This window comes from Peromyscus californicus, unplaced genomic scaffold (assembly GCF_007827085.1).
Source record: "Peromyscus californicus insignis strain IS unplaced genomic scaffold, ASM782708v3 Scaffold_6__1_contigs__length_162567912, whole genome shotgun sequence".
Classification (NCBI taxonomy): Eukaryota; Metazoa; Chordata; class Mammalia; order Rodentia; family Cricetidae; genus Peromyscus; species Peromyscus californicus.
Genome location: NW_026294584.1, coordinates 75,681,238 through 75,705,490, shown reverse-complemented (window position 1 = coordinate 75,705,490; position 24,253 = coordinate 75,681,238). Strand labels below are relative to the sequence as shown.

Sequence of the window (24,253 nt, the reverse complement as noted above, 5' to 3'; positions counted from 1 at the left end):
GTAGCTACAGATATCTGCCTATTTTTTGTTTCAGTGACTAGAGTTGAGTATATTTTCACCTAGTGACTAATGCTCCAGAAATATTTTCTGGTCAACTAAGCTCGGCTGCTCCCAAGAAAGCTGCTCCTGGGGTTTGCATTTTAATGTACTCTCCCACTGAGGGGCTCTTTCTATTGTTATTACAGAAGGACAGTGACCATCACTTTCCTGTACAAGGCGTTAATGCACATGAGATCTTCTAGCCGCCTTGAAAATAAGTTTAAAATAAACCAAGAATTTCTTTAAGTTTTAAACAACCTTTGGATTTTCAGTGAGGTCAAATAGTTTTTTTTTTTTTTTTTTTTTTTTTTTTTTTCCTGTTCTCAAGCCAGAACAAACATTGGCGAGGCCATATTCAAACATCAGCTTACCTGAACATACCCTCTTCTGGGTTCTCCACACACCACCAAGTAGTGTTTACATTACAGGTGTTCTGACAGAACTCCTGCTTCAAATTGTGCAGTTGGAGAAAAGACATTATTTTCTTTTCCTTAAGTAAGTATGGAAGAAAACCCAGACTATAGTTGCAATTCCATTAACTTTTGAATAGAAAAGAACAAGACCATTTAAAGTAATCAACATATAGATTCCTGCAAATGTTCTAATTGTCTAAATTGATCTCACAAATGATAGACAGTGTATATCTTTAAAATATTTAACTAAAGCATTGTGTGAACCCTCAGCAAAATCTTGATGCTGTTTTTATTCATCAGCTATTTACTGGGCCCATGCACTATATTAGGTACCTAGTACATGCTGGGGCACCTAGATGGATACATCCCCATGGCAAAACAAGCTTGAGCACCCGACTTGCACCACTGTGTGCTTGGCACTCACATACAGCTGTGAGAAATGTCTGGGAACCTGGGGCCTAAGAAGCAGCTCCCTTCCAGGGTCCTGGTAAAGCCTTCCCAGATTAGATGGCCCTTGAGATAAGACTCAAGGCATTCACCAAGCAGTGAGAGGTGGGGGGTGGGAAGGAGGGACAATGTGGGCAAAAGGAGAGGGTTACAGAGTCCAGTGAGAGAAGTCCTATTGCAGAAGCGTCGAGGGCTGAGGCAGGAGGGACTTGATGTGCCAGGCTTCAGCTTTTGGATTTTACCCCAAATGCAGTGGGGAAGCAGAATAGGCTGGAGAGTGAATTGCCATGCACAGCATGACTCTGGAGGAGTGCTGTAGTGAAATTAGAAGGGCTGGATGCAAGAGACAGGGAGAGGCTTTTGGAGGCAGAGTGCCTGGAGTTTGGTGACTGAACAAAGATGGGGGGAAGGGATAAACCTTGAAGTGAACAGTTGGCTTGTTAATGCGATCTAAATACTGTCACAAGTGTGAGCCTTCCTTTTGTGCTTCGGCTTTTAAACAAGTCTTAGCCCAGGATTCTGGGAGAAAACACAGTGTCAAACCAGTTAGCAGGTGGCTGTGGTTTACGCACCTTCTAACTGGAAGGAGAGATGCAAAGGAAATAAAAGAGAAACTCGTACTTCCCCACTCCTGGATAATTCCACTCCCTTTTCATCATGTGCAACTATCCTCGCCCAACTCAATTTCTTAGACACTGCAAGCTGTTAATCAGACAGCCAGAGCTGAACAGATTGTGTGGGTGGAACTGGACTAGAATGAGACAATTCTTAGTTCCTTATCAAAGTAATAAATAGGTCTTTGGTTGTTTTTTTTTTTTTTTAAACACGAAGTCTTATGCTGCCCAAGCAGGCCTCAAACTCCTTATGCAGAAGTCTTGAACTGCTTGCTGATCCTCCTGACTCCACTTTCCCGAGAGACGGGATTGGAGGAATGTGCCTGCACACCTGGCTTTGTGCATGTTTGGGAGCTGAACCCAGAGCTTTGTACATGCTAGGCAAGCACTCTGCCAACGAAGTCACTTTCCAGCCTGAAGACAGAAGACAGTACAGGTTAGAAAGAATGTTGCAGTCATCAAGTAAGAAGTTCCTAAGAAGCGTGCAGAAGGGTCTCCTTCCCAGGCTCCTGGGATAAGGTCCTAACAGTTGCCCATGCCGTCAGGGCAGGCTAGCCAAGAGACTGGAGACATCCTGTCAGTTCCCTTGGCCTTCTAGAACTATGCCATTATGTCCACGACGAGGCATATCTGGACCAGTTTTCTGTGCTTCTCCTCTCCCTCCATAGAGTCAGCCAACAAATGCTATTTTGGGTTTTTTGTTTTTGTTTTTGTTTTTTTGTTTTTCTGGCTCAGGACAGTTCTGGCTGAGGGGCTGACCAAGAAGGTGACTTCCTTCATGAGCAGATCTTAATTCAGGAGCCTTCCCTGAGTGTGCATCACACAGTATACAAGGAACCACAGCATTTTAGAACTCTGTTTCTACACTCACAGCCATAACCTGCCGGGGTTCATAAAGCCAGTTAACAGGTTAGGACCCTCATTTTGCATACATCTATTTTATATTTATGCAACTACTATACAGCACATCAAAATGGAAAGTATCTAAGCAAAATAAGAACAACATGATGACATTTGTGCTCGTGTTTGTATGTGAGTCTGTAGTGGCAGGAAACATGTGAAAGTCACTCAGTGGAGTGAGAGCCTCAGCAGGGTTCTGAGTACATGCTTGGGATGAAATCCAGTGTCTGGTGATCCCCATGGACAACTGATCTTCTCTTGAGAGCATAGCCTTTTCCAAGGTTGGGCATGTTTGAATTCAGAAGAATTTGAAAACAAACAAACAAAACATTGTAATTGGTGTATAGGTTTGTGAGGACTGATGTAAGACAGTACCACCTGCCCAGGAGCTGAGAATGGCAGAAATGCATTATCTCAGCTTCCATCAGCTCTGCAGACCTGGGGTTTGCTGGCCATTCTCCCTGCAGGAGTGAGGCGGTGGTGTCAAAACATTACACACCACGCTCCCAAGTGCATACGTGTCTCCATTCACGTGTCTCTTTTTTCATAATGACAGTCACACTGACTCAAGGCTTAATAGCTACATTTCAACTTGATTGCCTCCTAAAGGCCCAGCTTCTAAACAAGGTCACATCCTGAAGTTCAGGGTCATTGAACTTCTGTGTGTATTTGCCAGGCAATGAATTACACATACACACACCTAAAAATATGTTAAAGATTTCTAGCTGCAGTAAAGAATCTGGTAGGCAGGGTGGTGGTGGCGCACGCCTTTAATCCCAGCACTCGGGAGGCAGAGGCAGGTGGATCTCTGTGAGTTTGAGGCCAGCCTGGGCTACAAAGTGAGTTCCAGGAAAGGTGCAAAGCTACACAGGGAAACCCTGTCTCGGAAAACAAACAAACAAACAAACAAATCTGGTAAATATCCCTTGGGCTTAGCTAAGTGGCAGAATGCTTGCTAAGGTCAGGCACTTAATATCTAGGTTCAGATGGAGTACCACCAGAGAGAGAGAGAGAGAGAGAGAGAGAGAGAGAGAGAGAGAAAGAGAGAGAGAGAGGGAGGGAGGGAGGGAGGGAGGGAGGGAGGGAGGGAGGGAGAGAGGGAGGGAGGGAAGGACAAGGAGAGGAAGAAGGAGAAGGGGGAGGAAAAGGAAGAAGGAGGAGAAGGAGAAGAAAAAGAGGAGGAGAAGGAAGAGAAGGAGGAGAGACAGGAGGAGGAGGAGGAGGAGGAGGAGGAGGAGGAGGAGGAGGAGGAGAAGGTAGTCGATAGGCTTTCCTTAGATCTTGGAAAGTCATTTGTCCGTTTTGCTGGACAAATAACACCTTCAACTTGGCGAAGCTCTTCCTCGTTTGCATTTCTTCTTTGGTCAGAGAAAGCCAATTCCTCTTCAAGGAAGGTAATGTGTGTTCCCATGGGCTGTGTGTAGCATTCTCAGTAACACAGGAGGAGAACTGCAAAGCCGCTGCTTTTAAGAAAGGATTGTAACCCGCTCCTCAAATTACAGCCACAGACGTTTAGCTACAAACTGATTGAAAACGTTGACACTCATGTTCCAGAAAGCATAGCGATTTGTGTGCCTTTGTGTTTTCTGTTCCTGAATGGGACCAACCCCAAAACCTAAACAGCAGAACAACACAGGGTGCCTCCTGGCCCAGTTGTCATGGCCTGTGGTCAGTGCCCAAGCGTGGACAAACCGAGGCCACGCAGGTAAGTACAGCACTCCGCAACAGGCTAGAGGAGCTAGCATCCCTCCTTTCCAGTTCTCAAAAAGAAGCACTTCGCGCAGGGCCCAGCGGAGGGAAAATCTGAGATCCGGAAAGATTCCCTTAGCTCTCCGCTTTCACTTGCTCACTTCCTCTTTTTGCCTTTTCCTTTTTTCTTTTTTTAAGTCCTCACAGATGGTCTTCCTCATTTCTAGAAAGAGTGGAACCCAGTTCTTAGCATTTACCTATTTCTCTGTATTTCTCATTATCAAGAAACACTTTAAAGACCTCCTGTTTTAACTTAATTAAAACTACATTTAAACAGAGATGATGAATATGTAAATTATGTTAAATTTTTTTAGTCATCAGCCACTTTAAGGGATTAGAAAGTAGAATTAATTGGATTGTTTGTGAGAACATCTGAAAAGACATTGAATGGAATGCCAGTTTGGAGACATGTTGAATACCTTACTATGGGAATTCTGCCACAGTATTTGGGTTTTTTGTTTGTTTCAGTTTTTGTTTTTTGGTTTGTTTGTTTCATACATAAAACACCATGCTTTTTCTGTTCCTCGTTAGCTTGCTGTCTAGTGATCTGGATAGACATTACATTCTGTGCTTCCACAGCTCAGGGAGGGATTCCAAGGGTCAGTGCCATTTATGTATATGATTTATCAAAGCTGAGCATATGAAGAGCTTTCAGAAAAGTCTAACAACCTGGTATCTAGGTTATTTCCACTTCAGTTGTAGTTTCTTAGATGTGGACTCTTGGGGTCTATGTTAAACATTCTTCCCACAAGCAGTTGTTTTTAGAGACTCCAACTCCTAATACCTAAGGGAGGACAGTAAGCATTCTGTTGTGTCACATGAATAGCAAAGGAAAAGCAGTTGAATCCCAAACTGCTCCAGTTTGTCACTGGCACAGTCTCCCAGGCCAGCTCTCTCCTTCATCCACAGTGGTGTATGCGCTTGTTCTTAAAACTTAAAAGTGAATCAGAATTCTAAGTTTAGAATTCAGGCAAAGGATTATACTTAATTTAGAACTTAAGTGAAGTCATTCAGTGTCTTTGGACATGACTAAGATTGTCAGAAAATGAACATCCATCAAGAATTTATCTAGATAGTTTGGGGCCAGGAACAAAAAATTTTGACAACTATATAGAAATGATGATCTTTTCTAATGGTTCCCATTCTGAACTGTAAATTTTGTGAAAGAGTTCATTTTTCTCCGTGATGTTAAAAAAAAAAAAAAAACTATCCTGGATGATTTTTTTTTTTTTTTTAACTTAGGGTGACTTCAAAATTCAGGGTAGCTTGAAACATTTATTTAAATTGTTCTAAGCCGGGCGGTGGTGGCGCACGCCTTTAATCCCAGCACTCGGGAGGCAGAGCCAGGCGGATCTCTGTGAGTTCGAGGCCAGCCTGGGCTACCAAGTGAGTTCCAGGAAAAAGGCGCAAAGCTACACAGAGAAACCCTGTCTCGAAAAACCAAAAAATAAAAAATAAATAAAAATAAATTGTTCTAGTATTAATCAAAACCAGAGTCAGATATTGGGGTAAAAAAACTAATAGATCCAAAGAGTGGAAGAATGACCAGCTAACCTTGGCTCTCCACACTTCCCCCAGATCAAAAAGCCTGCAAAATCTCCAACTCCCTCCCTACTTCCTGTGTGTCTCTCTATCCAGCTCCCTGGGTTCTTCTTACCTCTATGGTTAATTCCAATCAGGAGTGTCAGTGTGAACAATTATCCCACAACAGAATCTAATTATTCTTCAAAATTAGCTAATTTAATTCATTTAAAATCAGTGTGTTGGTTATTTTAATTATATACCTTTGTCAAAAATTATATAACTATGCCCCCAGGCAAGAGTACTTTTAAGAAAAGGAAAAGAAGAAATATGTCGATTATTTATCCAATTTGATTTATTTACCTTCATTTTATTTTCATATATTATTGTTCCATAAATGGATTGCACTATACTGAATACTATTTATCCATAAAATATAATATATAAAAACTGTTTCATTATATTTAAATTTCTGTGCTTCCTTCCTCTCTTTTAGAACAGTTAAAACTGATCAAAATGACAGAGTATTAACTTATAGTTTCTGACTTTGTGCCTCACTGATGAATTTACTTTGTGCCAGTACAGCCTGAAAAAAATGTTTGCTTATGATCTAAACCTATGTTTCCATCAAGAGATATTCTTGGGCTGTCATGGTGACACATACCTTTAATCGCATTGCTAGGTAGATATTCAAACAACTGAGCCACATCCCCTGGCCTATGACAAACTCTTTTGATGAATTAAAATCAATTAGAAGACAATAAACAACCAAGCAGCGTCAGGTACAAAAATAAATTGTACTCATCACTGGCCAACATTAGTGATGTGGGAATATTGGGGTATCTTTGAGGACACCGGGGCCTTTGTCAAAGGCCAGGATCCCAGAAAGTAGAATTGTCACCAAAGTGGCCTCAAGCCTTTCGGGTTCTTGTCTAGAGAATTCAAAGAATGAACTTTGAGAACCACAGAGGGTATGTTTTAGAGAGAAGTTTATCATAGATTCTCTTAAGAGAAAGTGAAGACAGAACTCCTGTGTAGCAGAAAGGGTCTCTGGGGATGGGATACCATCAAGCTGCCAGTTCTGGGGAACTTTCTGAAGAATCTACAGTACACACTGGGCTGAAGCATAGGGAGAAGATGAGCTAGTCAGCCCAGGTGGCCCAGCTGTGAGGCGTTCAGTGCCTCTACCCAGTTTCAGTCGTATTCTCATGTACGGATTCCAGCCAAGGGAAAAGGACAACAAGGAGCCAGGAACTAGCATGCCTATCCACCACCAAGGGCATCGCTGCACTCCTGCTTTGGGGCCTCTGCCTACCTGACCAGCTTCTGTCTCCTGTTCTCATCATTGTCTGGATGAGTTCTAGAAGTCCCCACTTTGAGCCTGCTTTTCTGGATAAATGAGAGCAAGGGCCAAGTACAGGGAGAGTCTTTATGAGGATCCAAGGGCCAAGTACAGGGAGAGTCTTTATGAGGATCCAAAGGCAACAGGTAGTTTATTCTATTTGTGTGGGAGATTGCTTCTGTTTCCTATAAAGAAGTGTAACACTCACTTACAAAAAAAGTTAATGGAAGGCACAGGGACAACCTTGTTCAGAGCCCTGTACCATATGGCAGTGTGGCCCAGCACAGCTGTGAATGTGGCTCAAAACAAAATCATAAACTTACTTAAAATGCAGTTTTTCTGTGATTGATATTTTAACTCCATTGCATTATTCTCACATGAACTTTGTAGGTGACAGTGTCATAAGAAATTGTCAGGAGATTGGACATGCCTGCAAATGCTTAGCACTTAAAAAAACATATGACTAATTTAATGCCCACAAAATACATGCTAAGCATGTCAATTTACTGTACTTTGTTTCATGTTAGTGTTAAGGAGTTCTGATCTAAGAAAGACTTACAGCCCTCACTTCACAACCTGAGGCGATATTCCTATCCTGTAACATGAAATCATTACAGGTCTATACTGGTAGCTTTACTGGCACAATGGTGGCCATAATATCTCTTTGACACAGAGTTCTCGACTAGAGAACAAACCCAATTGTTTTGTCAAATGTTTTCTAGGAAGAGTCTGAAGTCAAACATGTAAGTTTCTTGTGTGAGGTTGGCTTAATGTCGTCGCTCCCTGTAAAACCACTGCTCCAGATAACTTCATCGCAGCCAAAGTGAATATTCCCAGATGTGGTTACCTCTCACTCTTACACATTCTAGACATTCTAGCTGAATGGTTCCAGCTTTGCCCTTAGCCCATCCACATTAGTCTACGATGAAACGATCGATCCATCACTCCTTACATAGGAAGAATGTACATAGCTAATTTATGCCTGTGTGTGTGTGCATAAGACACAAAGATGCTATGAACAGTAGTGTTGTTGACCACGTTGGCAATAGAACCACTGAAGGAGATTAAAATGGTAAACTAAAAATCGTAGATTGAGAAATAGTGTGTTAAATTGCATATGCCCTATTCTAGCTGGAAAGTAACATATTTTTCAACTCTTAGGACAACTGTGTGTGGTGGGGGGATGGGGGAGATTACATCACTGTAGTAAGATCTTGTTGACTTCCAAGTCAATATTGTCAGTTGAATTGAACATTTCCATTTTCATGAATGATGCTTAAGAAAATAAGCAAGCAAGAGAGACTAACTTTATGCTTTTATAATAAAAGGCAGTTTATTAGAAGAAAACCATGTTAAGGAAAATTCTAGCATGTATTTTAAATGTAAAAGATTAAGTGCCTTTATATTAAGCTTCCTATTATTTCCATTTTGTTTGAGGAACTTGAACTGTGTTGAGAATTTTCTTTACATCCTCCCCTGGTATCCATATCAGAGCAGCCCCAGTAGGAAAAATAGCCTGAGATTAGTCTCAGGGATGTGCTTTTCACTGTTAGGAAATCACTCTTAAAGTAGCCCACACTTAATGGAGATAGTTCATCATTCATTTTACTTTTGCGATTAACTTTGTCAAAATAATTGTCTGTAATAATTTGTAGGGGTTGTATGTAATATATGAGTATTTGAATAAACTTGTTGGGCAATATGGTAAAAAGCTGCTTCTTGAAGAGTGATATAAATTACTTTTGTTTTAGGCTAATCTGAGAATACATCTACCTGATGGGCTGGCTTCTTTGAAGAAGTAATTGATGTTGGCTAGGTCCTAGGGAGAGTGTTTTGTTAACTTGAATCCGTTACAAGATCAGCAGTAATATGTCACAATTTGTGACAGGGAGAATAGAATTTTAGTAGAATTTACATGTTCTATTAATAGAAATTTTATTAATTCACAATTTGTTTTTCTTGTAGCTCACAGGAAGATGAAAGACCTTTGTCACCTTTCTATCTGAGGTATTTATTTATTTATTTTGTCTTATTTTGGTCTACTATAGGACATAGAGGTGAGTTAAGGTCCCGTTGGGTTTATTTACCCATTTTTCCTTTCTCTTCTTTGAGACAGTCTCATACATCCCAGAGTTTACTGTGCAGCTGAAGACAACTTTGAACTTTTGTTCCGCCCGCCTTTACCTCTGCAGCTCCGAGGTTACAGACTTGCACTAACCACACCTGGTTTTCTGTGGTACTGGGGATAGGGTTTTTACTGTTTAATATAATTGAAAAGACTAGAATGAGACATTTTATTTTAAATTCAGAATGTAATTCCCAAAACTTCCTGACGCTAAGGTAGTAAGTAACCTAAATAAAAAACCTACCTAGGCACATAACATGTTGTTAGCATCCACAAGGCCCTGGGCTCAGTCCTGGCACACAGAGCTCTAATTTGTGTGTGTGTGTGTGTGTGTGTGTGTGTGTGTGTGTGTGTGTGTGTGTGTACACATACAGTCCCTAGTACCCTGAAGAAGCCTTGGATTATGCTAACTCATTTTCTGGGAAGTATAGTGAAACAATAAACTAAATACTCAGCAAATTTAAGCTTCTGGAGCTCAGGGTTGTTTCTAACATTTATAGGTCCAGAATAACAACTATTTAACAGCAACAGGCCAAGCTAACAGACTTCAGGACAGAAGTTAGGTAAAATTACACCAGGAACTGAATACTTGGGATGTCATTGGGATCTTTTGTATTCTCCGTGTGAGCCACCTGACTGAGATTTAAAACCAAGTCTTCCTTATTGCATTTCTTTTATAACTACCCTCCCACCTCAAAGGCCTCTAAAATATGCTACAGTGGTGGTTCTCAACTTTCCTAATACTATAACCCTGTAACCATAAAATTATTTTCATTGCTACATCATAACTGTAATTTTGCTACTGTTATGAATCATAATGTAAATATCTGATATGCAGGATGTCTGATATGTGACCTCTGTGAAAGGGTTGTTTGACCCCCACAAGGGTTGTGACCCACAGCTTGAGAACCACTGTGCTAGAATATCATACAACCACATAAACTAAAAATGTCGAGCTTTTTAGTCTTGCCTTCATTTTAAAGTCTACTTTTTAAAGGAAATATCAGGATGCATAATACACCATTTGTTTATTTACTTATTATTTATTTACTTTTAATCTAGTCTGTGGCAATCATCACAGAGTTAGATTTAGGCTTTATTTCAGTAGTTTAGAACTGTGGCACAGAATGCCAGGCACAGTTGAGTGAGTGCTTTCCCCAGGGCTCTGCCCTGCGGCACACTGTGTAACAGGTTTCAGGTTGAGGCAGCCCACCAGTGGTGGTTGTTTTGTTTTTAAACCCTGGTTTCATCCAAACTGAATTTGCATATTCTGATGACCGGGAAGTCTCAGTTGTGCAGCCACTGTGGGCGTTTGAAGGTGTCACCCCAGAGTCCACAGGGACTCTGAGATCACATGTAACCATGGATGGTAACAGAAAACAAGTGATTGCTGGCTAGTAAGGGAAGTTAAGCTTCACAGAGCACAGGACTGGATCACTGGATCATGCCACCTATTAAAGGCCTTTTCCTGACTGTCTTAATTTTGTTACCCTGGGTGACAACAATCCGTGTTTTAAGTAGTATTGAATTTTATTTTTATGTTTACTATATTTAAGGTAGATGGCAAAAATGGGCTTAAGTCTTCAAAGATATATACCAGTGTTTTACAGTATGAAACTGTGAATTTTTTTCTCATTACCAGTACTATAATATTTCCAGAATACTGTCTGTAAAAAAAAATGTCTAAATTGGTAGAATGAAAGAAAAATAAGGAGGCTGCAGAGATGACTCAGTGGCTAAGAGCCCTGGCTGCTCTTCCAGAGGCCCGGAGTCCTGTTCCAGAATCTACATGGTAGTTCACAAGAGCCTGTACTCTAGTTCCAGGGGATTAGATACCCATTTCTGGCCTCCCAAGGCACCAGACACTGAGCACAAATGTACATACATGAAGGCAAAACATCCGCACACATGAAATTAAAAAAGAATTTAAATAAAATTTTTAGAAAGAAAGCTCATAGTGTATTTACTGGACTTTGAATGCAAGCTACTTGCTCTATTCAATATTAGGGTCATAAACACTAAAATGCAAGGACATTAGAAATAAAGAATGAAATTGTAAAGGGATAGCTCAGCAGGTAAGAGCCCTGAATGCTCTTTCAGAGTTCAGTTCCCCTCCCCCACATCAATGGCTCACACCCTCCTGTAACTCCCTCACCAGGGCATCTGATGCCTTCTTCTGACCTTCTTGGGCATACACACACACACACACACACACACACACACACACACACACACACACACACACGACATTATACACACACATACACATAAATAAACAAAAATAATAAAAAATAAACCCTCAAGAATGAATATTCCTGCAAGTCTATGTTCAAAGCAGAAAAAGGAAAGCAGGCAGCAGGCACATAATTGAAGTTCAAAGTAAGTGGAGCTGTTGTTTCACAAAAGCAAAAATAGTAATTATTTAACCTGCAATTAAAATTCCAAAAGTATTTTTTTTCTTTTCTGAGTAACATTATATGATACTCTCAAAAATAATATAAGAATTAGTTTGGTATGAGTTTATCTTAATTTTTTTTTCTCACTTGATATGAAACTAAAAGAAACTACTGAGAAAACAGGAAGCCACCCCCATAATTATTTGGCTGGCTAGTTTGAGGTAGCCTTTCTTGCTATTCTGTCATAAAGAATTTAAGTGGGAGAAAGAAAGGTGATTGCTAATTATTATTCATCTCTGTTGGGAACTTTTAACTAGAAATGTGACATGTCTGCTAATGAACAATTTATAAATAAGTGCACATTTCTTGTGTTATATCTAATAAGAGTGAATAATGCTTAGCTGTTTTTAATATGTTTTCATGTTTCTACAACTTCAATTTTTTGAATCATTTTATTACTTAAGAGTTCTTTGCTTCAATGTCCAAAACATAGTTATTACAAGACTCACAAATTCCTCACTGATTTTATTAAGATGATAAAAAAATTATACTCATTTCTTTACATTCAAAGTAATATTTTGTCTGTAGAAAGTAAAAATGGATTGAGAGCTGCAACCTGCTACTTTCCCAAATAGTAAGTTGAGTACTGAATGCTATCTATTATATTTGATGGTGTTGATTCTTTAGATTTTTTTCTTAAGGGGGGGAAGGACCAACCAACAGATGAGACGTATCTGCTAAGACAGGCACTCAGCAGAAACAGAGCCATCAATAAGGAGCCAGGCAGAGTGGTTGGGGGTGAACAACTGGTCAGTAGTCGAATTAATGCTGGAAGATCAGCACAAAGTGGAACAGAAGACTCAGGAGGCTGCAGTCTGGGAGTGGGCGGCCTTCACAGAGAATGAAATGGGTCAGGACAGATGGAAGAGAGAGGACAGCAGTCCTCTGGTCTCAAAGGAAGGGGAGCAGATGGTCATCAAGGCAGGTCGCACAGGGACCTAGCCACTGGTGCTCAGCTGGTGAGGCAGGAACGTGGATGAAGGGCCTGGAAGGAGGCTGCAGCACACCAGTGGAGGCCTCAGGGTGTGAGTTTGGCTGGTGGACAGGGTAGGGCACCGGAGCGGGGAACCAAAGGAGGCCAACCTTCCTCACCTTGCTTCACGGCCATGGTGTAGAATTTCTTCCTCTGTGACTTCCTTCTTCATAGTCACGTTGCACCCTGTATTTCTTTCTCTCCTGGGCATTTTAGTTGCTTCAGACCTTTCTGTAATAAAGCAAGACTGTTAGACACAAGTGCCCACACGCTGGGTCTAAGTAAATACGGTCTGTGGTAACAGTCCAGTGTCCACTGCAGTCCCTCTTTAGTCTGCCTAACTCTACAGAGAGCCGGTCTCTTACTTCGACGGGGAAGGAAATAAAAGCTAGAGAGCAACACCTGCTACCACCATGTGTCAAGTTCATTGCAGTTACAGTAGCTTAGATAGTGTGTGTCCTTGTTCCCCAGATTGCTCTCTTGGGATTAACCAGCCCTAATGAAATAATTAGGGCAATGAAAGCGAAGCAAAACTTGGGTAAGACCTCAGCTAAACAAACACATGCCTGTGCACGACACACAAGGAACATTCTTGGCAAGCGTATCATACTGTGTTCTCTTTCAGACTCTAGGCTGGTATCCAAAACCAGGAACCCCCAACTCAACTGATCAGATTAACATCAAAAGCAACTTGCCCTTGATGTTCTTCCATGCCCGGCGCTGCCTGTTGCTGTCTGCATTCTTCCTCCTGGCATCTGGTCAGATCTGGCTGGGATCTGATGCTTGTTATGTTTCCATTTGTCTGAGTTCTCAGTGTCTACAGACTTGGCATTGGGCTTCTAGAGCCAATTTCCACCGGAACCTGGGCTCTTCCCCTCCACTTTCTCTTCATCTCCCCCTGCTCCCACCCCACCTACCTTCAAGCTCTTGGTGCCCGTCCAACCAGATTTTATGCTTGAGTTCCAAACAAATTCCTGGACGGCCTGTGTGGCCTGTGCTTCATCTAAGTCTGAGCTGTATGCTTCAGGGCCTGCCAACCTGTAGCCAGTCTTACTGGGCTGTTGCCAGCCACATGGCTTCTCACGTTTGCCCCTGAGAGCACACTGAACCTGTCTTCTGGTAAGGACTCAGTTCTTCCTAATTTCCTTTTTGATGCACCATTGAAACTCTGGAGTTGACAGTTTTAAAATTTCAGCCCAAGTTTTAACAGGGTACAAACCAAAGCTGAATTACTGTTGAGCAAGTTGGAGTTGCTTGAGTCAGGCTCAGGATTTCATCTGTCTTCCAATTGTCCTGAAGGAATATCTGATAGATTTATTTCCCAGTTAATTGTTTGGGACACAAGGTCATTCTTTAGGATTTTGTCCATTTTTAATTGCTGGAGACTTAGACCTATCATTTTACGTAAGATTCTGAACTGCTGAGTCAATATTGAAAATCGTTAGCATTGAATAAATTCAAGTTAAAATTTTACCTGCGGCTGGATAGGTTGCTCAGTGGGGAAATGTGCAAAGCCTTGGGTTTACCATAAACAGGGAGATATCTAGAAATTATGTCATACAACTCCTATCTTTGTATGTAGAAAACTTTAAAAACATTTTGAGATGCTTTTTTTGAGGGGGAGAAGAGGGGATACTATCTTGAACGATTTATGCTATAATTTGCATGTTAGTGGTTTTTCATTTCTTTAATTTTAAATTTGGGTTGTTATTATTTTGAATTTTTGTCTTTGAAAGACAGTGTTTTCTAACGCCCCTCATTATTATTACCCAGGTGTGGTGATGCACGCCTTTAATCCCAGCACTCAGGAGGCAAAGGAAGTCAGATCTCTGTGAGTTCAAGGCTAGCCTGGCCTACACAGTGAGAGCCAGGACAACTAGAGCTGCATAGTGAGACCCTGTCTCCAAACAAAGAAATTGATTGTCATGAAATGATACAAAGAAGTGTATACCACAGATACTTTATTTGTGGCTAGTTTGTTTCAGGCTGCTGAAGGGAGAAAACAAGCTATTTATTTAGTATATATTTAATTTTTTAACCAGATGAGAACTCAAATGTGTTTAGACAGTTTGGAGCACAAATAACTTATCTATTGTTTTTTCCTTATCCTTCTTGACAGAAATAGTGTTTCTAAGCTCAAGGAGCAACTGTGGAGCTCAGTTGCCCTGTCTGTGTATGTGTGTGTGTGTGTGTGTGTGTGTGTGTGTGTGTGTGTGTGTGTAATACAATTGTAACATTCACCAATCACATCAATTTTAATCATTTTTGATATTTTGTAAAATACATTTAGGTTACAATTTACCATTTCCATCGTTTTAAATGAGCAGTTGAGTGATGTTTCATACATTCTGTTTTTAGACACCTGTCACTGCCACCCATCACTAGAAACTCCAGAACTTAGAACACTGAATTCTGTGCCCATGGACTATTAGTTCCTCATCACTTCCCCCTCAACCCCAGCCCTTGGCAGCCATCATTCTGCGTTTGTCTCGTGTCTTCTATGCTCTCGCCTAAGTGGAGCCATGAAGAATCTATCCTTTTGTGAGTGTTGTTTCCCTTAGCGTAGTATCCTCAAGGCTCGTGTAGCATGTATCAGAAACCCAGTCGTTTTTTGTTGTTGTTTTGGTTTTAAGATTTATTTATTTATTATGTATACAGTGTTCTGCCTGCAGGCCAGAAGAGGGCGTCAGATCTCATTACAGATGTTTGTGAGCCACCATGTGGTTGCTAGGAATTGAACTCAGGACCTCTGAAAGAGCAGCCAGTGCTCTTAACTGCTGAGCCATCTCTCCAGCTCCAAAACTTGGTGTTTTTAAAGGCATGTCCCAAGGATTGAACTCAGTTATCAGGCTTGTTGGCAAGTACTTTTACCAGTTGAGCTATCACACTGGCCTAAGTTGCTTCCATCTTTGGCTATTGTAAACGATGCAGCTTGTAAACATGTTGTTCAAATTGCCAGCTCCCTGATTTCAGTTCTATTAAATATATACCTAAAAGTAGAATTGTTGGACTTATTTTTTAGGTGTTCCCATACGGTTTGGCATCCAAGCAGCACCAATTTACATTTCCAATAATTACAAATTAGAGTTTTCATTTCTTCCATCCTCACCAACAATTGTTAATTTCTGTTTCTGATAATATAGAAGCCCCTATAGAGTTGAAGCATGGGGAACTCTTCGAATATTGCTTCTTCCTGGCTAAGATCTAAGTTTTGTATAGGATTGAATGTCTCATTTTTAAATGTGCCATAGGAGATTTTCATGTGCAGACCCAGCTGTAGACCAAAGTACCAGTATGATCAAAAATGAGTAACTTTAATACTGTTTGACAGTTTTGAGAAACTCAGTCCTGAGTTCCTGATACATGAGCGTCATTGCTCAGACTTCTTCCATAATAAGAGATAAGTATAGAATCTGGACTCAGTTTTCTCAACGTTAATAAAAACATTAGGCTTGTGTTCGGACTCCACTGAGAAAGATCGATCATATAAAATTTTAATGCTTCTCTCCCTTGGCTTTCCCTCAGCATGATAAAGCAAAGGAAATTTTTCCTTACTAAAAATGACCCATTCAGCTCCATGACTCCATATTGGCTTCTCTCTGGAGGAACTTTGGATTGGAATAAAATAAAAGCTTGTAGTTAAGCAGGTAGCTGACTACCTTCTCTGATAGAACTACCCCCAATTTCCTTCTTAAATTCCAAAGATGTTAGAAAAGCTCTAAACTTAGAGTCCGCGCTACAAAGAAAGCCCGGATGTCAAAGACTGCCCCTTAATGTGCACCTTGAAGTCTTCATGTTCCATCTGCTGGTCAAAATAGACAGCTAGGAAAAGAAAGGCATGTGGGAGAGGGCAGAACTGGACTCCCTTTATTACCTGCTTCACTGACCAGAAAAACAAGTGGCATTCCTCAAAGGGAGGAGAGACCTGAGTCATCAGAACAGAAGTATGTGTTCCTTTTCACCTCCCTGTCACCCCTAGCTTCTTAATTTCGCTATCTACTCAAAGACTTAGCACACAGAACAATGGGAAGGAGAGAGGATACCCCTGGGATGTTGACTACTTAACCAAAACATTTGGAAAAGGTCTCAGAGCAGGGGGATTATTGGATTTTTAGTTATGCTTCAAAGTATATATTGCACAAAAGCTAACTAATTCTGTGTGTGTGATTCTCCAGTGTACTCCTAACGGTGGAGTAAGCAAGCAAGTCTGCCCGCGAAAGTGGAGCACATTGTCCTAGGGCAGACTCATGTACTAGCTACAGTCAGCAAGGGCATTTGGACAATGTCATAAACTAAGAACTAATCAGCTCACCCAGGTTATTTGGAAATGACGTCTCGATTCCTTGTTGCCCCTTAAGAACTCTTTCACACAAAGAAATGATTTGGGATTTACAAAACAAAACCACACATTAAAGGAAAAGACAATCTTCCCTGAAAATTTAATATAAAAACAACTTTTTACTTGAAAAGTAATATTGATAATCTTCTCAAAAGATTCTCAAGGATCTGACCAAACTCTTTGAAATGTTAGTACGAATCTGTTAGGGACACAAGTTTAGATCTGAAATGAAAGATAAAGAGGTCTAGACATTAAAACTTTAGTTAGTTAGTTAAATTGGCATTACAAATGCATTTAAAAAAAACTGTGAGAAGCACTAGAGAGCAGATACTTTTTAAAATCAAGTATAAGACACTATCTAGCAGATATCCTGGTTCTCTGGCTCCCATGGTTCCTTTTTCTTGGTGTTTTCATCAGTATAATATATAGATCTCTATAATAGTCTCCATTTGTTACAAAAAGCTGGGTTTTATTTTTTTGAAGGGTGAAAGATATACTTGCCTGTGGGCATAAGATAAGTGTTTAGAATACAGTTTGGGAAACTGGTAGTATTACGTTCTCCTCTGAGTCTAATATATTTCCAGCCCTGGGGAATTGATGTAAATCTAAACTCTTACATTGTTTAACAAAGGTAGACTTTTAAGTACATATAAAAATGGGGGTTGTACATGCAGCAATATGTCAGTGAGAAAATTTACAAAGAAACACACCAAGAAACGAAGACACAGATCCTAAACCTCCCCCTGCAAACGACTCCGGTATCCCCAGCATTCATGCTTTGCTTGCTCTTTGCAAAAGATCTCAATCACTTGAAGCACTTTAGTAAAGAAGTATGAAGACAAATATTTTTGTTCCTGTTCATTAGTATGTATTCCATGTAGTATGTACAGTATTATGTATACTATATTTAAAACCAAACTATGTTCAAGATGTTAATAATATCAACCATACATAGATGATACAGCTAATAGTTAAGGTTAATGGCTATAAAAATGCCACATGACCGCTCTGCATGTGATAATCATGGCCCAAGGGTAAAACACAGGGAGTAAGTATGAAGATGGAATGTGTTTTCATGAGGGACACTTCGCTGAATGCACTAAGATCATAAAATTGAGAAAGCCACCCTCCAGTTACCTATAATGTCATCCTTACTGTTGACACTGTGTGTCAGCTTTTGTTGTTAGAAAACAATACCTCAGCACTGTAGTTTGTCAAATACAGAAATCAAGAATTTGGTGATTTTGTAGTTGTTGTTGTTTTGATTTTGTTTTTTGTTTTTTGGGTTTTTTTTGAGACAGGGTTTCTCTGTATAGCCCTGGCTGTCCTAGAACCAGCTCTGTAGACCAGGTGGGCCTCGAACTCAAAGATCCTCCTGCCTGAGTCTCCAGAGTGCTGGGATAAAAGATGTGCATCACTACTGCCACCCGGCTTGAGTTTTGTGACATTTTGATTTTTTATGTGATTTTTTTAAGGCTTAAACAAATCCCATAATATCCTCTTTGTTTTTTTTTTTAATTAAACAAATGTATACGTTGCATTCCATAGAGAAATGGCAATTCTGTTAGCCTTCATGGGGTTTGGTATGGTAGTGGTGCTGTACTTAGGACTGGGTATGCCGCCTAAGAGAACACGCTGAAACAGGAGGGGATGCACAGCGCATGCCTTTTCAGGGTGTCTCTGTCTAGTTTTGTAGATGTGAAGCTTTGTGTGTGTGTGTGTGTGTGTGTGTGTGTGTGTGTGTGTGTGTGTGTACCCACATGCATGCATGCTCATGCATATGTTTTCTTTTTCTTCAAACCAAGGGCTCTAATAAAAGTCTCCCTTGTCGACAGGCATCTGCACATCTCAGCATATGCAAATTTTAGAGACCAATGTTACTAAGCATAATTAGATTAAGAAAATGTAGTTTGGACTCTGCTAATAGAAATAGAGACTAAAGGAACCTCAGTGTGCCATGGAGCATACATCAGCTTGTAGGCTCAGAGTCTAGTTTAGTACATGATTGTACCAATGGAACATGCAGATGCAGCATCGCTAACAATAGCCATGGGAATGAAACTGAGTACAGTGCTGGGACTGTGTGTGAGCCTACTTCTTTCAGTCTTTGCTCTGTCAAAAGTCAGGAAGTACATAAGAAAGAAATTTTCTTAATGTGTTAGTTAAGGGCCCTGAATTAATACATCAATTCCTATTTTTATATAGAGAATTTAGAAGCTTCATGAAATGAAGAAAATATTATGTTATACTTTAACTTTATTGCTCAGTGCATTTTAGTTTATACCAATGCCTTAAATTTCCTCCTTGAATGAACCACAGCTTTAAAAGCTGCCCTTGTTGCTGTCATTAAATTTTTTTATAAATTTTGTATTCGTTAATACTAAGCACATCCTGTGGAATTGTCAAGGTGGTTGGATACTTGACCACAGCCATTTTGGTATTTAATAAAACTGCTTGACTGCTAACCACGTCATAAAACTAACTAACTGTAGTTCTGGTCTTTTATAATGACTTAAATTTGGGGCCAGTAAACTTGAATCTGAGACAGTGTTAATAAGTTTTAGAGCTAAACAGATATCACAAGGCCAAGCCTTTCACTTTCTGTGTGAAGACACCAGCCCAAAGCAGCCTAGCTAATCAGTGGCCTGCCTATGACTTCATCCAGTTTCCAGAGCCAAGACCAGAACTTTGCCTTTTCTGATTCTCAATGGAAAATATCTTCTTTAAGTTCTTTAAAATCATGTCCAAGCTACATAAACTAGAAATTCTATATTTCATTTAAAAAATAAAAACATAAAGTTAGCATAAATCAGATTTAAAATAAATATAGCAAAAATGAAGACGATATAACTATTTGGTCTTATACTATTTGTTCAGTCACCTTTGTAACCCGAAGAGAAATCTCCATGACTGACTCATGGCTCAAGTCATTTTTCTTTTAAGTTATGAGGAAGATCTTAACCGATTTTCGTTCACTAAGATTAGCATAAGCTAGGCGTGGTGACACACACCTTTGATCCCAGCACTCCAGAGGCAGAGGCAGGCGGGCCTCTGGGAATTGGAAGCCAAGCTAGTCTACAAAGCAAGTTCTAGAGAGAACATGACTCAAAAAAAAAAGAAAGAAAGAAAGAAAGAAAAGAAAAAGAAAGAACAACAAAAAGATTGCCATAGTATGTCTTTATTAATTTGTTTGCAACATTTAAAATAGCTATTGTGATATTTGAGTAATTGAAATTCTCAAGAATTTTAGGGCAAGGATTAAGGGGCCTGCAGTGTGTCTTTTACTGACGAGCAATATCATGGGAGTAACTGGAGAATTCATGAAAACTGCAGAATCTGGCTAAGGCTGTGGCTCAGTGGGAGAACTTTTGCCCAATTCTGTAAACTTAGCTCCGTCTTCCCTTAGACCCGGTGAATCACCTGTGCTAACAAGGGCATGGGTCATTCCTGTGTATGTTGAGACTCTAACGTACCTATTTAGAGAGTCAGAAATGTCAAAGCCAGACACTTTTGTTCTTGTGACTTTTTCTTCCTCACAATTTGTTTCTCCTTACCCTGGGGGAGGGGGACAACAAAGGAACATAACAATACCAGTCTGGAGTTGGCACAGTAGCTCAGTGGAATAGCATGGCCTAGCACATGTCAGGCCGTTTGTTTTATCCCCAGCACCACAAAACAACAAGCAAATGCATCCTCTGCTTTAATAGATGAAGAGAACATGAAGAACCAAGTATGTAAGAGAGGAAAGGGACTCCATCTCCTCCTTCTGGGGCCAGCAGTCAGACTGGTTGGTGGCCTGTCTTTGGAATGTTGGAATGTTTTTTAGCATTTAGCACATCTGTCTCTTTGCTTTTCTAGGTCTTTCCTAGCTGTTATTCAGCCCATTTTTGGCTCCCCAAACTGAGATTGTGTAACTGTATTGAGGAGCACAGGAGTTAATTATACAGTGTTGGATTTATGGAGGGCTAGCCACAAAACATCCCTAGGGGGACTGCCTGTTCCAGTTCAGGACAGATACAGCAAGAGTTTCTTGTTGGCCACAGAGCCTGGGAACCACTGTGACTAACAGGCATTGTGGCCAAAAGGCAAAGCCAAATGCTAAGCTCATTCACCTCTACGTGCAAACATGCTCCAGTGTACGTGGTAATGAGCTCAGGTCCAGAACTGACACTCCTAGCTCGGTGCTCATCTGTGTCTCTCCTCCAGAGCAGTTGTTAGGCTGTCTGACCTCATCACCGAAGACAGGAAAGAGAGCACATACCTCCTAGGTCCACTCTAAGCTAAATGAGAAAAAATACATGCAAAAAAGCACTTAGTACAGTCTCTGAAAACAGGAAGAGTTCAGGGCTTTGACTTATGTATGCATGTATTTATTTGTTCTTAGTTTTCTTTTGCACAGTGAAGTGGTTTTGGGTTTTTCCTATCTTAGGGCATAAGTTAGAACTGTACCTCAACTGATGAAAACGACTGATATAGGATTATTGGCTTCCTCTGGAATAAGGATTTCCAGGTGGTGGTGGTGGTGGTGGTGGTGGTGGTGAGGGATAGAATCCTCCAAGTGGCAGGTCCTGACATGAAGGTGCTGAAGTGTGTTATTACACAGGAGCAAAAGCTAGCTGATTCTGAAGCAATACATGAATGTGTTCGAATGACACCAGTTGAATTAGCATTTAGGTTGGTTGAATCGCAACCACTGGAAGTGATCTCTAGTCACTTTCATCTTCTTCTTGTATAGTCTGACAAGTAGGAAGAGAAAAGGGAGAGGCCATGTTATAAAAACTAGCTTGATAGACTTAGAAATCTGCTCAATGTTTGACTCCCTTTTTTGGCATAAAAATTTACATCTTCCCAGCACTCGGGAGGCAGAGCCAGGCGGATCTCTGTGAGTTCGAGGCCAGCCTGGACTACCAAGTGAGTCCCAGGAAAGGCGCAAAGCTACACAGAGAAACCCTGTCTCGAAAAACCAAAAAAAAAAAAAAAAAAAAAAAATTTACATCTTGACTAAGTACAGGGTTGGGTGGAGGGCTGTGAGAAGTAGTGACAGATACTTTTCGATAGCTGAAGCTGGACTTTGTGAACGTTGTGAACACTGTGAACCCTGGCTTTGTGAACACGGAGCTCCCCCAGGCAGGAGGGGGCTCTGGTGGGTGTGCATGGGTGATATGGAGTAATTGTCTTAATTATTCCAAAAGAATCAGGCTTTTTAGAAAATGGAAGTTTATAGAAGTTCAGCCAAATGTCGTTTGTTAGAGTGAGGTATCAGAGCGTGACAGTTTCCGTCTCGTGGAGTGTAGGGAGGAAATGTGCCTGTGGAAAAGACAAGTTGGAAATGGTTAGGTCGAAATCAGTGCCGACTCCTTGTTCTCTGTCCTCTCTGGACCCTGCTCACCTCCATGAGTTCTGAGCAGTTTTATCTATGCTCAGGCCTGGGACAGCAGGTGATAGGCAGTCAGCAGCAATCGATCACACTAGCACCGTGAAAGAGAAGGCCACAAGGAAGGAGAAGGCCACCCGCTCCAGCTACAGCATCAGGCTTAGAGCTACAAGGTGGCTTCTAGGGTCGGTGTTGGAAGAAGTAAACAAGCCACCTCTGCGTGAGACACAGTGGAAGGGCGTCCTGCCCTGGTCGGTGATCGTCAAGGACCCCTTGGGACCTCGCTGGCTCTGCCCTCTTGGCATCCCTTCAGATGCTGGTTCGCCATCTGACCTTTCAGCCAATCTGATTTTCTTTTTCTCTGCTTTTTTTCACAGTGCTCATGTATCCCAAGTCAGCAATGTTTCAACAACTGGAGAGTAAGTTATTTGTTTTTGTATTTTGGAACTCTTTATGCCTTTTCCCATTTAATAATGAGGTGGGGGGGGGGAAGCAATTCTAATGTATAATATTGGAAGATTGTAGTGAGTCTTTCTCTGTCCCACCAACCAGCGCCCAAATCACGACACGGAGACTTATTATTCATTATGAAAGCTCGACTAATAGCTTAGGCTTGTTTCTAAATAGCTCTTATAACTTAAATTAACCCATATCTTTTAATCTGCATTCTTTTACGTGGCATGGTTACTGTTACTCTGTACTGTCCATGCTGCTTCCTCTGCATCTCCTCATGTCTCCCCCTTCTTCTTTTCAGCATCCTCTGTGCCTGGAAATTCTGCCTAGCTATTGGCAGTTCAGCTTTTTATTGAACCAGAGTGACGCATCTTCACAGTGTACAAAAAGATAATTCCACAACAGAAGAGTAGGATAGTAAACAAGCCATGATTTTTAAGCTGTTCATGTCCAGAATGTAGCCATGTCTGTGACTGTACACAACTCCCCTCCCCAAATTGACACCACCCAACTAGGTTCTTCGTTATTTTCCCTGTGTATGCTAGGTTAGCCTTAAGTTTCCTTAGACTGGCCTTTAACTCACAATCCTGCCCGGGCCCCAGTGCTAGGATTATAGATGTGTGTGTGCCACTGTGCCTGGCACTATTAACTTTTTTGTTTATTTCAATAGAAACCATGTCAGGTTCAGTGAACGTCTGCAGAGCTATTTCTGTTCCCTGGAGGCATCTTGCCGGGGAGAATGTAAATAAAGCTAAAGCATTAATTGTGACTTTTCTTCTCACTTTGTTCATTCTACGGAGATTACACGTGTTGAGTACCTGCACTGTGCCATCTGCAGTGTTAAACGTGTGGTAGTGAATGAGCCTTGGCCCTGCCTTTGAGGGTTCTTGCAGTCCTTTCATTTTTGTTCTTACAGGGATGTAGGAAAGAAAACGAAGCTGTGGTGGCACCGAGTCCTTTCTCTGCACAGCAGTGGCAGTGCTGGGGTGGTTGCGTCTGCACATTCTTTTTCCCTCGGAGGCTTCCAGGGGCATGTAGGCTAGGCACCGCGCTGCTTTTTGCCCTGCCCCTGGCTCGACTTTCTGCACTTGCTCACCTCTCTGACCTCATTGCTCTCTATTGCTGGTCACTTGACTTGCCATTGCTGAGACAGTCCCAGCTGATTTCTGCGACAGACCTTCAACTTGGCTGTGACCTGCCATGCCAGCACTTTCATGGTTTGATTCATCCCTTCCAGGAACCTCTTCCTGACCCACTGTCAGATAGCACATGGCCACACTGTTCCCTCCGTCCTGCCCTGGAGAAGGGCAGGCTGTGGGAACACAGGATCTTTTCCGCTGTGTTCATGGTTGTCTTCCCAGTGTCAGGAAGCATGTTAGGAATGTACTAAGCACTACTTAGTCTTCACTTCTCTAGATAAATGGTCTCTGGTCCAGAGGCCTTTCTGTTGCCCCTACCTCCTTTCTTTTTGTTCTGGGACGACGTGTGACGCCTATTCATAACATCTT

General features: G+C 41.2%; 1 protein-coding gene across 1 annotated transcript in view; it reads left to right on the top strand.

Moving 5' to 3' along the window:
- The window catches only part of Fam13a (family with sequence similarity 13 member A), a 163,669-nt gene that overhangs the window by 79,094 nt on the left and 60,322 nt on the right, over positions 1 to 24,253 (top strand). Inside the window, 2 exon segments of the mRNA XM_052719245.1 lie at positions 8,991 to 9,032; positions 22,670 to 22,711. Coding sequence (XP_052575205.1) covers positions 8,991 to 9,032; positions 22,670 to 22,711 — 84 coding nt within the window.